The sequence below is a fragment of the Ictalurus furcatus genome, chromosome 18, assembly GCF_023375685.1.
Source record: "Ictalurus furcatus strain D&B chromosome 18, Billie_1.0, whole genome shotgun sequence".
Taxonomy (NCBI): Eukaryota; Metazoa; Chordata; class Actinopteri; order Siluriformes; family Ictaluridae; genus Ictalurus; species Ictalurus furcatus.
Genome location: NC_071272.1, coordinates 20,805,715 through 20,819,396, shown reverse-complemented (window position 1 = coordinate 20,819,396; position 13,682 = coordinate 20,805,715). Strand labels below are relative to the sequence as shown.

Here is a 13,682-nt window from a genome sequence, read left to right as displayed (position 1 = left end):
AATGAAAGGCCGAGTCCACACCGACGTGGGTAACTTCGAAAACGAATGCTGTTCTTTTATTTATTTATTTATTTATTTATTTATTTATTTATCTATCTATCTTTAAATATTTTGTCCACTCTATTGCTGTCAGTCTGTTTCCCCATCCACAAAGAAATGTCACCATGACAGAAAACAGCGATAACCTATGATCTTTACATTATATTTCATTGTTTGGACGACTTAAACACAATTCTTGCACACAACAGTGTCACTTCCCACAAAGATCTACGTCGCTAGAAGTGCCACCGTCTTGGAATTGTAGCTAGGATCGGAATTTTCAGAAAGTTATTCGCTGCGTCCCATTTCGCTTACGATCCGTCCCTAATAGTAGCTGAGATTAGAATCAGCGTGTCCCAAATCGTTAGTACGTCGAAACGAGTATCCCAAAAGGTACCCGGATGGTCTAGTATTTCCGGTAAATTTCCCAAGTTCGACTCTTTTTCAGCCAATATTGCCTGAAACTCCGTACGAGATGGAGGAGGAGCTTTGTGACTGTTCGCTTTGGCGAATTCAAGGGCGCGTTTTAGAGGGCTGTAAATGAAAAGTGGGAAAATAAATCACGGGAATGGTAAATTAAATGTTACAGAATAAATTATATAAGGAATAGTGAATGATGAAGAGCTGAAACGCAACGAGGAGTTTGTTTACGTTGACTGTGTGCCTGGGACTAGAGCTACACTTTCAGCCTCTTTTTAAAAATGATCATTTCCGGTGCAAGGTGGACGGATGCCCAGTGGCAATTGATTCCATAAACAAGGGGCGGAAACTGAAAAAGCTCTATCCCTCTTAGTGTTTAAACGGGATCGAGGGACATACAGTAGAAACCCATCAGAACATCTTAAAAATCTGCTAGATGAATGTAGTGTAAGAAGATCTAGTAGGGGAATTGAGTCCCAACAATGGTTCACTCAAAAAGAGTGAAAAGATTCAAAAAGATTCATTTGCAATGATTTCAATGCATAAGAAGACACATTTACAAATTTACCCATGCCAGGCTGCTTTCACAATGTTTTACTGTTTTTACATAGAAATGTGTCTGGCTGGAAGACTTTTTATACTGATAACAGGTAAATAACTAGCCTAGCTAGCCCCATGGATTAGATACATCATCATCAGTAATGCAGAGGAGAATCTGAGCCTCTTGTGTGACTTAAAGTGGGTTACAGGTAAAGTGGGACGTCACACTGTGTACTGGTGAATGTCCCAAAAATACCCATGATGCTATAGCTACATTGCAATGTTGGAATACTGGCAAAGAAATATTTTCACTTCAACATGTCATGAATCTGCTCAGATTCCTCACACTTTATCCTCCCATGTTTGTTTTTCCTCGCTAGCTATCAGTTTGTAACCTGAATAGAATCAGTGTGTCCCTAATCGTAGTAACCTGGCAAACAAAAAGAGCACTTCCTACTTCCTGTAGAATTACATGTAAAACTGTACTCTTGGTCGAGAAAAAAATCTAGAGTTCCTGCGGCGTACGCCTTAATCATACACGTGTTACAACAGTCTTATTTTTTTTTTGGTTCAATAACACCAATTTTACATAAACAGTTTCATAATATAGCAAACCAGGTCCATGTTAAATATACAAAAAATTTAAACCATATTATCGACTGAAACAAGTTTATTTCAGCCATTAAACTAAAAAGGAAAAAAATAATATGTTTGAGGCAAGTGTGTGATGTTTTTGACAGGAAATTTGCATATTTGCTACCAACAACATTAGCATCCTCGCTCAAGAAGGGGGGAAAAAATGCATCAGACAACAAGCACTAGCCATTTTCTTTTCAAATACAGCCTATCATTATCTCAGTAAGATAAAACATGACATTGCCTTTCCCCAAGTCAATCCAAGAGTTACAAACACATTAACTACTAATCTGGCAACAGTCAAAACAATTCAGGGATTTTCTCTGAACATGCCGGTTTGCAAAAACCAAAGAGCAACAGAGGCTGGTTTGCATTTATGTGGTAAGCAAATCATCCACAATGGAAACTCCAAGTCATGACAAAAATACCCCATTCATTTAAAAAGAGTTAAAATATTCTACAGTTGTGACCTCAAAATTAATCATATTTCATATATACACACACACACACACACACAACAGAATACACCCTTATTTACACTGCCTCATCATCTGATGTTCATGTGATGGGCAGGGACTTCAAACGGCCACTGGTGATGGCTGCTCAACATTCAAATCGGTGTAAAAGCTCCATCTAGTGGCAGCATGCTCACATGGCAGCACATCTGTCCGCAAACAAACCAACCTCTCAAGACTTTCCAAAAACGTTACATTTCAAACTTCTCAGATTTAAAGATATCTGATGATCAAAATCAGATACAGCTTTATCATTACATATTTTCCCCCAGCACCTTGTCAGGACTGGTGTGCAGAGAACCATCTCCAGATTCATGTTCACTCAGCGCTTTGGGGATCGCCTCTGGGTTCTCCAGTTGTAGGTCAACTGGCATTTCCAAATTGTCCACAATGCATGAATGGGTGCGTGTGTGCACGATTGCCTCCTGGAAAGGGTTGGCACCCTGTCCAGAGTGTCCCCCTGCCAAGTCCCATGGGAAAGGCTCCAGGCTCCCCACAACCCTGTATAGGATGAGCAGTACAGAAAATGGGTGGAAGTTTATATAGCGAGATTTGTGATGTGTTGAGGGAGTCTGCTACTAATATGTTGGTTGCTGCGGGGGCGGGGGGTTACACTGTTAATACTGAGGCAGGAGGGGAAAAAAACCAAACAGTCTAAATGTAAGGGATGGCTCATTTTGCTGTTTGCTCCTTAAACCAAACAAGTAGGAGTTCTGTTCCCCCCTCAGCATTGCCCAGGATTTAATGTCATGCTAATGAGAAATCCAGCAAAGAAGAAAGACTGCATTTGACATGCATCATCCCAGGATGCAATGCAGCTGCACAGAGTTACAGCAGAGCCCCAGCTAGTTAGTGATCTACGAGATGATCAATGTGATGTATTAGAATGAAAGCTGAAGCTTTGGAAGCTGATCTGTTTGAACAGAGTGTACAGATGAGATAAGAGGCTAAAACGACTGAAAGCACTGCTCTCTTTAGGTCGAGATGAACCAGGTCAAAAATCCCACCGCACCACCGTCAGCAAGTCGTCAAACAGCATTGTGGGTAATGTAGGAAGCCATGCCCCAAACTAAAAATAGACCAACAGTGAAAAAACATTGCTGAGCTAACCAAATTAATTGAGCATGAAATAAATTAAATGAACCACTGAAGGTTAAAAGCAAGGTCAGAACTTTATAATGCAAACGTGTCTTGTCATTAATAAACGAAGGTCACATTAATATACATCCACAGCCTGGATCCAATGAAGTATTTTCTAAGAGTAGTAAATCATTTCCATGACTGTAAGTCAATATCGAGACATGGTACAGTGTTCATGTTGGGTGCAGCAGAATCTTTCCAACTTTTTGGAAGCAATTTCAGATATTAAATTTAAAGCCATCTGGCACAAAGCAGATCCTGATATTAGCCATTACCCATCACTACACAGGCTCAGAAATATAAACTTTTGAAATGTCAGAGTCAGAATAATGAGACGTAGCATTTATTTTGCTTGCTTTATTATTTTTCACGTTTAAGCTATTAGAATGAGCATCACAATGTAAACGTAAAGGTCTTGAGGGAGAGTAATTCAGTCTGGGGAGGGAACACATGCCACCAAGACTCAAGTTAATTAAACGTGGGTTTAATCTCTTTTTTTTTTTTAATTTTAATTTTAAACACAACAATCTCAAGTGCTGTTCGAGTCCCAGGAGTCATCTGCTGACTCAGTACCGTCGATCTCATCAAGCCAGAGCAGGGAAATCCTCAGGGTCATCTGGGTTCGGAGCCTGAGGCATGAAAATATTATTCGGACATGAAGCAAAGCGACAACCCTGAAATAAACACACGTTAAATGATTAACCTTTCCACAAGACTCTAGATTGGTTTCTCTAATGGGGTGACCACAGAGGGTACTTCAAAGAAAAGTTATTTGCCACAATTATTCAATCTAATTAGAGTTGCGTACATTTCGTAACTTTATAACGGGGACAGAACATAGTGAATGAGACGTGCTGTGAAAAGCAAAAATGACAACTGAAATTGAAAAATATCAACCGTTTCAAATCACCCATCCAATTTCTCTTAATCGCTTTCTCTCGTACTCTTAAGCAACGTTTTATAAACTGCATCCTTACACGTACTTGGGCTTAAAATCGCATCAACATACGATGTTTTAGCCTAAACTTCAAGAATCATTTATCTAGGCAAGTTGAGATGACCTGGGCCACTGAGATGAGAGCCACTGCTGAGGGCTAAACATGTAGCTCTAGTGTTACCATATCTATAGCTAACGTGCACCGTTTCTAGGTGGTTTAGTGCAGAACCCGAGGCTTTCGTGGAGCAATCGCACCACATCTTACTGTTGAATCAAATGAATGAATTGAGCATTATCAAAGTGATGATCCAAGACCATCCTGCAGCACAAAAATAAAAAAATAAATAAAATTCTCTATGTGTTGTTCTTTGTGAGGAAAAGGTGCATGTTGTAATTGAGAGAAGAGGAAATAAATGGATAAACACATGGCCTCTCAGTACTTCTGTATACACATTACGAGCAGGGTGTGTTAATCACGGAGGATACTGCACAATTTAAACTTGGCAATTTCATGGTAATTCAGCACCGAGTCTCAGATCAATGCAATAGAGTGTGACTACATATCGACATTCTCTCCATCAGTCAGCGCGACTGGTCGCAGCTCATTGCTGAAAAGCCATTATTGCGGCTTTCGCGAGAAAAATTTACAGAAAGTCAAAACAGAACCCCGACGCAGGCGGCTGGAAGACCAAAGCGGAATTTTACTGCCCGAGTGTTGGGCTACATCAAAATAAGCATCAAGATGACGGGTAATTCTCCACCGTGTAATCACACCACTTTCGTAATGAAGCGATGCTCGGACAAATCGGTTAAAAACTTATAATAGAGGCTAATAAGTGGCACAGCAAGAGTGTTCACCCAATCGTCAAGAGATCAGGAGTTTGAATAAATGCGATACCAGAGCCATCCGTTGCCAAGAGCCCGAGAGAACGTAATCGGACTTGTGAGAATGGCCAGATATACATGGTGCATGTCAGGTTGATGTCATTACATCATTACAATTGAAATAAAATGTTACAACTTACACATGCATGTGCTCTGTGGTGAACAGCAGCTGAGATGCTTCATTTTAGTGGAATCGCCCTGATAACTTCACTTTTCACTTCTACGTTTCGCAAGTCGAGGCGTAATTCACACCATTTAATTTAAAAAAGAAAAAGTTTCTAAAAGTAAATAAGCATTGCGTGCATGTTCTCATGCACACTTACCACTTCACTATCTTTTTGAAGCGATCTTTGGGTGGCAGGAGCCCCACGGCCTCGTCCCCCACGCCCACCCCGGCCCCCTCGAGAAGGCCTCCCCAGACTCCCAAAGTTGATGTCCACCTGACAAGTGATATCGTTCGTGGGGCGCCGGCAGACTAGGTCCTCTTCGTTCAGACCAAGGCCACGCTCCTAATACACAACACGGATGGCAAAAGTGAATACGTGCAAACAGGCAGCACATCTGTAACGGTCTATGCAAGATCATTCAGAACACCTTAAGGCGCTTGGACTTGTGGATCACCACAGCTTTGGGGGGCAACTTGGTGTCCGCCTTACGGATGTTGAACTCTGCCTTTGGTCGGCTTTGCTCCTGAATGGCCTTCCATTCATCCAAAGACATCTCAATAGCAACTTCGATCACTTCTTCTGCATCAACGGGCCTGCGGGAATAGAACGAATCTTACACCACAACTCTTGCGTACTTCATGTACCACATTAGCATGGTCCAAACTTCATGGGTTTTTCTTCAAGTTATAATAAATTCTTTATTCTAATATTTTGATACACTGGATTTTTGATATCCATGAGCTGTAAACCATAATCAAGATTAAAACAAAAAAAGGCTTGAAATATTTCACTGTGTGTAATGAATCCAGAATATTTGAAAGTTCCACTTTTTGAATTAAATTACGGGGGGGGGGGGGGGGGAAGAACTTTTCCACGATGTTCAAATTTGAGATGTACCTGTATTTGTACCAAAAGTATTGAAGTTTTCAAGAAATGAAAACAAATATACAGTGAGAAAGGAGAAAACCACTGAAACGGAACGGCAAAAATTAAACATGGTCTTCAAATAAACAGCGTTCTTTGTTAACAGTTTTCTAAGCTTCCTTTTCTCCGATCGTGGTTTAAGAACGCGCGGCCAGAGTTTTGATTTCCACTCTGCAAGTTTAAGTTCACCATTCCGGCACAAATCTCACGTCTGGGCTAGTGAGAGCTCATCTAGAGTGGGAGAGGAAAAAAAAATTTAAAAAGTAGTACAAGACTACCTAAAACTCAAATATTAATTATGAACTAATATACTGATCAAGTAAGTAATTTCCACTACAAAAGTACAAACACTAACTATACAGAGAACCACATTCAGAACGCTCTCCAAAATTCACACCAATGAAGACTCTACTTCCTGGTCAGGGAGCGTCAATCCAAATCTCTCTAGCCAATGAGTGTAAATCAATGTTAAGCCCCACCCACACAAGAGGTTTGTGTTAGAACAGCTAGCAGAGTGTAAACGAAATGCTTGGCAGCATAAAAAACTCTGGCAGTGCATCCATAAACGATGATTAGCGAAAAAGGAAGCTGTTAAAGAAAGCCGTTTATTTGAAGATCAAAGTTCACCATTTTCAGAGTTTATTTTTTCCCCACCCATTACATGTAATTTGGTTCGTTTCTTAAGAAACGAAGTCAATACTTTAAATACAAATATATATACACAAATTTAACTCAAAAACATCTACACTGCATAAAGCTCTTTGGAGGCCAAACAAGTACATTAATCCAGGCTTAAGCGTCAGCTGACTCTTGCCATTTCTTCTACAGAGAAGTAAATCTGACCCATTTTCCAATTCAGTCTCTGCTGTATCTGGTACTTCTTCGCCTTCAACGGTCTCCTCATTACGTGCCCCCTCAGCCACTGCACTGTTAAAGCAAAAGAGGGGAAAAAAGCTGCATCATGAAAAACCACATGACGTTGGACAAATTTAGTTTAAAAGGCGGCTAAACTGTGCAAATAAAAGTGATGGCAAATGTATTTATTGGTATACTTGTTGCATAATCTGAAATGAAAGGAGTTCCACAAAAATAAAATAAGATGTGCAAACATGATGCAACAACAAGACAAAACCTGCAATCCAAACATTTATTCACCCATTTATTTATAGATTGCACCATGTGCATTTATTCATCATGCAGAATGTGTTTTGATCTTCGGCTTTCTTTGGTGGATTTCCTGAAAGTCGACTCGTGCAGATTAATCTGCAAACGTGGATGCATTTACTCCCGTTGAACCCGCATCCACCAGTCAGGTTATGAGAAGATTTTGCTAGTGCCCACAGTACTCTGTGCAATCACAGCAGAAATGATCTCAGCCAAACAGCTTAAGCTTTACAAGGTTGTCAAGCCCTTTCCCCTTCTCTCAGAGGTAGGCGACCTTTGAACTGCTATAGAGAGTTGTGGAGGTGTGAATGCTAGGTAGAAGTAGCAATGCAACACGTTTACAAGGAGTAGTGGATTACAGAGCAGTCAGTAGTACTGAACACCGTTCATTTTTACTCTATACATCGTATACAGATGTAGAAATCACACTATACGATGTCACCCAGAAGAGGGTGCGCTCCTTTTTGAGTCGGGTTCTACTCAAGGTCATTTCAGATATTTTTCCATTCAAACCGTCTTGCTCATAAGGGATCTAAACGTACATACGGATTTCTATAAAAGCTAATTTGCAATGTGTATTGTTAAAACCGCTATACAAATAAAACTAATTGAATAAGCAGACTATTGGATTTTTTAAAAAATTAATGTAAAATTATTATTATTATTATTATTATTATTATTATTTTATTTATTTTTTTTAAAAAGCACATGCTTTACCTTACATGGTCCCTCATGGAGCCCCAGTTGCGAGGTCCACTGCCACCCCTCTTCTCCTCAGGCCGAACACTCCTGCATAAAAAAATAGCACTAATATTACATTCAACTGAGGTCACCACCAAAACTATACGCTGTTAGAAACGGCACTGTATTCTTACGCGCGGTCACTGCCACTGTGCCGCTCAAACTCCCGTTTCCCCCTGGTATCAAAACCATCAGCAGATCTGAAATATCCAACACCTCGGACCCCACGTCCCCTTCCACCTCCTCTTCCCCGTGCTGCTCGATCAAAAAGCTCTCCAGGCCTAACAAAGGGTACAGAGACTTCAGAAAGTACACAACTAGCCAAAAATGGCACAAAACTAACGGTTATATATAGATTCTAGTTGTATATAAAAACATGTATAATGTACTGTAGCAAGCCTAAGTACATTAAGTCAGTATAGACAACATTAATAGTCTACAGTGTATGAACTTTAGCCTTAATAGCGCAAATGAAAGACATCTATTGTGCCATGATCAGATAGCCACATGCGTGTATGCATTAAAATCCAGCTGAGAAAGGTCAAGAGAGCCAAACATTTCGAACAAATAAGAAATTATAGGAGCGCGCTATATTCAATTTCATTAAAAGATGCATTCAAAATGTTAAGGTTTTTTAATTAATTGAAATGTTAATTAACTCTTACTTTGATGTGAAAATTAGCCACAGGGCTACATCAGACACCATTTTTCTTCATTTTAAACTTTAATGTTTGAGATTTAATTAATACATTTAGTGCTGGGTAACCCATTCAGGACTAGCGTCCACCTTCATGGAGAGTCAGTTTACGGCTGTTTTAGGAAAATATAACATGTAAATAACCTCCACATCACCTGAGACTAGGGAGGTCACGAGAACCGTTACTTCAGTACCAACATTCTTAAAACGTGACGGTACTTGTTTTTCTGCATTGCCGTTGGTACCGATTGTACAGAAAGTACCGAGGTTGCGATTCTTCCGGACCTGATGGGGGCAGCAAATACGCGCAAGTGTTTTAGTCGGTCCACAAGTGGTGAAGAACGCCTACAAGCACACAGGAAAAACTATAAAACATTAGCTTAGCTTAACAAGTTTAGCTCCTCCCCGACTCGTTGAGAGGAAAAGAGAGGAAAGCTAGTATCGGTTTCCGGTGTGCAACCGATGCCATCGTTCATTTCAAACAAAGCGAGGAAACACCTGGAATTTGGCGAAGCACCTGAAAGACAATCCTATATTATATTTGTTTGAGACAGCTGACATTGTGGCCATGAAACCAGCTAGCGTTATGCTCCAGGTAATGTTTGCGATAGCCAGTTATTTGTTAATGATGCTAACGCATTGCAGTGTTATAAACTACCTCCGAATGGGCCACCATGCATCGCCATTCAGCCCGTGTCCTGTCAGCTAAATGTAGCCTAATGTCACTAATAATTATTCACATGTTCATGCTTTTAATAAATCTTTTGGTCTGCCACCATATCAGTGAATTTAAACTAATGCTTGCCTTCAGAGTATAAGGTGTGGGTGTGTGCGCACGTGTTTAGGAGTCTCATTATCAGAGTCTCTCTCTCTGAAACCATCGTGATTTCTATTGCTCTCTAGTGCCAATCAGTACAATAAAATTCTCAAGATAAATACGAAGAAGAAGAAAAAAACAAAAAAACAAAAAAAAAAAAAACACTTGCTATTCTCGCTGTGGAATCTCAAGTATATCTTCACAAACTTCGTACACAAAATATCTAAATAATCCTTAAAAAATGTTTTTGTGCCCAACTCCAATAAAGTTGTGTTTTTTTTATTGATTTTTCTTTTAACCTCCTAAAAACCTCCTATCATACAGCTGAAATTCTGTACATCATTGCTAAATGCTGCACAATAATGATATTTATCATTTTAGTTCAATATTAAAGTATTTATGTCCTGAAGGGTAACATTTTGGGTTTATACACACATTGGAAGATTCATTGTCTTATTTCATGTACAACATTTTTATCCTACACATGGGTAAGCGATTTACATTTTATTTAGAATTTTTTTTTTAAAAAAAGGGAAATTCATGACATGCAAATTTTAAGTCATAATTTATTTTATTTTTTTAGGGGGGTGGCAGTGGTTGGGCAGGGGGAATGGTGTTAAGGCTCTGGGTTACTGATCAGAAGGTCAGGGGTTCAAGCTCCAGCTCTGCCAAGCTGCCACTGTTGGACCCCTGAGCAAGACTCTTAACCCCGTGTTCTCCAGGGGCGCTGTATCATGGCTGCCACCCGGCTTCCTGACATGTTGGGGTACGCGAAGAAAAGAATTTCACTGTGCTCTAACGTTGGTTGGAATGAAAACCTGACCCCACACAGGCCCTTTCCAGATAAGACTGGACACCCCTGTTTTAGAGGGACAATGAGTATGAACACTTTTTAAACAAATCTGTTTTGAGAGTGTGGGACAATGAAGTCATCCTGTATAATGTCCTCCAACTCACCAAGACCAAAGTAAAAACAAAGCAGAGAACGCTCACCTTTCGATGGAGTAGCCCAGAGAAACTTCACCCTCAATGAGCTTGGCTTCACTGAAGGTCACGTGTCTTTCTCCTCGGTCCTCAGGTGTAGCTCGGACAGGCCGCTTTTGGGCTGGGGAAAAGTCATAAAAACAGAACCGCGCGCTCGTCTCCTTCATTCACTGCGCATGCGTTAATTACTCACTCACTGCGCATGCGTTATTTACACTTACCTGCAACAGCCCTGTCTGCGGGATTATCCTCGACACGAACGACTGCCTTCCTGTCTCTCTGCGACTCCTTCTTGCTGGGTTTTGCCGAAGTGACGACTTTTTTCAGCTCTTCTTTCTTCTTCCGTTTCTCGTTTTTCATCTGGGCCTGGTACAGCAGGTCGAAAGGGTCGGACTCGTCATCCAGAAGGCGGCCGAAGCGGTTCGCCACGGCGCAGCTGTACTCGCTGTCGGGGGTCTCTTCAATCAGCTCCTTCATACCTGCAGCAGCTCGGGATACATAAAAACGTAGTCTAAAGTCATGGAGGGGTTGTAATAGAGTCCGGTGGAAACTTTCTACGGTTTCAGAAAGTCAAAACACGGAAAGCATCGCTAGGAAACGCTAGCAGTTATACCCTTAACCGTCAATTAGGCAGAGCTTGTTAGGAAAACGCGAACTGCATGGCGGGAAATTTATGAGCAAGGCTTTAGCCCCGCCCCGGAAGTTAATACAGATCTAAGAATGAAGCTATCGCGATAACTGGGACTGGGCTTTACAAATCGGGTCACGCATGCACCGCCCCCTAATAAACTATGTAAAACATGTGATAAGTGAGAGACTTTAGTAATCTAGTAGGAATATCTAGTATATAGTTATTTATCTCTTTATTTTCTTTTATTTATGTAGTATTGTTTTGTTGTTATTAATTTTTATTTGTTTATTTATTTATTTATTATTATTATTTTCCATTTTATTTTGTCTGCCAATCTACTGCCCACACTCCAGTCCAGTAGGTGGCGGTAATGCACCTTTAACTGGTTTGCCAACCGACATTAAAACAAAAAGAAGAAGAAAATAGGGTCTAGCAGGGCCGGACTGGGACTCATTTTCAACCCTGGAGTTTCATGCCTTAGACTGGCTCACTTTAGTTCACGACTGACTATATTAAAATAATGTAATTAAAACCTCAGTATATAAGTCTGCAATAGTGCACTGTTTGCTACAGCCTTGTAATTCATTGTATTTTTCAAAAATATCATTTCCAATTCAGTGCAAATACAGTATTCTTTACAACACAATGTCATGTTTAACAGTATCAGAATCTATTTTCTGTAATAAATAAATAAATAGTGTTAAATATCAACCTTGAAATGAAAAAATATCAAATAAAATAAAAAATAAAGAATAAAATAAAATGTATTGCACTTTCGAATGACACCATCATCTCTTTGTCCTTTGCATAAGTTAAGGAAACGGCTGCTTTACAACTTCAACACAAATATGAGAACATTAGTTAAAGAGTAAATCTCCAGCACTATTCTTTAAAACATCACAATGTCCTTTTCTGCAATATCTGAATATATATTCTGTGCAAAATTGTTCACAGATATCCAATCCTTAAACGCAAATAAAGAATAAAACAAGCATCTCACTATTCTCTGCAAGAATTATTTTCACAGTATAACTTTCTAATCACGGCTTCGTCTCTTTTTCCTCTGCATAAGTGTAGCTTCAAGGACGCATGGCCAACCCTAAAACATTAATAAACACCTGAGCGATGCACTGGTCTCTGCAACTTTGTTTATCACAGTGTCATTGTCCAAAGACATGAGAATTTCAATCCTTTGGTGAATGTGTTTCCAGTCTTTCATGCCTCCCTTTATGAATGGGCCATCACTTACCAAAGGTGCAAATGCCAAACAAACAGAACAGTACAGAGAGTGTGAGGGAATTACTCATTTTTACTTTGTAATAGTTTTGTTCTTGTTCTTTTTCTGTTCATCTGAGGAGAACGCCTAAGAAGGCCATGTCATGTCTCTGAGATCAGTACAGAATGTTTATCTGCTTACAGAGACACAAACATGTTCTTCTGTTCAAGGTTCCTCTAAACATCTTCCAAGATCCTAAAACAAAGCCTGTTTGAACTGCCTCAAACCGCTTCATATATATGCGTATATATGCGTTTCATATATATATAGTAGTGGTTCAGCACAAGCACTTCAGAGCGCTCTCATTATTCGATCCTGCTTTACTCTATCCTGTATTAACCATCTTTCTGTAATAAAGATACCTTCAGAGGACGAGTCCGCGAGTGTTGTCTAATTTCCACGACAATTTGGCGTCTCTTGGCTGGGCTGCGCAAGTCTTTTCACCTTTTCTGGACAACATGCAAACCGGAGGACGCTCGTGGAAACGTTTCACCCTGAAGTGCAGAGCGAAAGACCGATGTAGCCTTACCACTGACTGGTAGGAATCTTCAAGAATTTAGAATTTAGAATTTTATGAAGTCATAGTGTATCGCTGTCTGTATGGAAGGGAGTCAATGATATAAGAAATGCGTGTATTACATTGAGAGAAGTATTACATGGAGCGATTTCTTATAAGAAGTTCCAGGAAATTCGCCTCTGCGAGGGGAGAGATATTGGTGTTTCTTAGATCACAGCTTCAAAACTAAGATATATACCGACGGGTATATATAGAGAGAGAGAGAGAGATAATAACGGTAAACATATTTGCTAACGGAAAGAGTCAGGTTCGAGCAATAAATAAGTAAAGAGAGTACTTATTTAGAAGCGCAAGAGGCGCAGTATTTTTGCGGCGGGTTATTATCAAGCGGCATGCCCCATCGCCTCATTCCATTATATCAGCGGTACATGGTATAGTTGGCAAATTTAACGCACAAGTAAATTTTACTGACATAAAAAAATAAAATAATAATAATTATTTAAAAAAATAAAAGAAGGGAAGAGAAAACTCTAAGTCCTACCAAATTGCTGTATGTGGACTCGCCCTCACAGTTAAACTCTTTTACATTCTTAAGGTTTGCTCTATTGAACCTAGGGCTGCACGATTATGGCCAAAATGATAATCCCGATTA

At 39.9% G+C, this 13,682-nt stretch overlaps 1 protein-coding gene across 2 annotated transcripts; it reads right to left on the bottom strand.

The window, feature by feature from the left end:
* Positions 1-3,632: 3,632 nt before the first annotated feature.
* zgc:103482 (uncharacterized protein LOC450001 homolog) lies at positions 3,633-13,062 on the bottom strand. 2 transcript variants are annotated; one of them, XM_053648846.1, is made up of 9 exons: positions 12,876-13,062; positions 10,828-11,085; positions 10,616-10,727; positions 8,243-8,389; positions 8,085-8,156; positions 7,047-7,130; positions 5,707-5,872; positions 5,436-5,621; positions 3,633-3,919 (listed from the first exon to the last, which is right to left on the bottom strand). In XM_053648846.1, exons 2-9 carry the CDS (start codon positions 11,081-11,083, stop codon positions 3,875-3,877), a joined length of 1,068 nt encoding a protein of 355 aa, XP_053504821.1. In that variant the 5' UTR covers positions 11,084-11,085; positions 12,876-13,062; the 3' UTR covers positions 3,633-3,874. The 2 variants fall into 2 exon arrangements, with proteins under 2 accessions (XP_053504821.1, XP_053504820.1); XM_053648845.1 differs by having other exon boundaries at positions 10,828-11,094; positions 12,876-13,061.
* Positions 13,063-13,682: the final 620 nt, after the last annotated feature.

Excerpts from the sequence above, each read along its gene's own strand:
- zgc:103482 (XM_053648846.1), bottom strand. The coding sequence starts at position 11,083 with ATGAAGGAGCTGATTGAAGAGACCCCCGACAGCGAGTACAGCTGCGCC. Across the intron at positions 8,157-8,242 it reads CACAGTGGCAGTGACCGCGC|GAGTGTTCGGCCTGAGGAGA; the intron begins GTAAGAATACAG and ends TTTTTTATGCAG. Across the intron at positions 7,131-8,084 it reads TCCATGAGGGACCATGTAAG|TGCAGTGGCTGAGGGGGCAC; the intron begins GTAAAGCATGTG and ends TTGCTTTAACAG.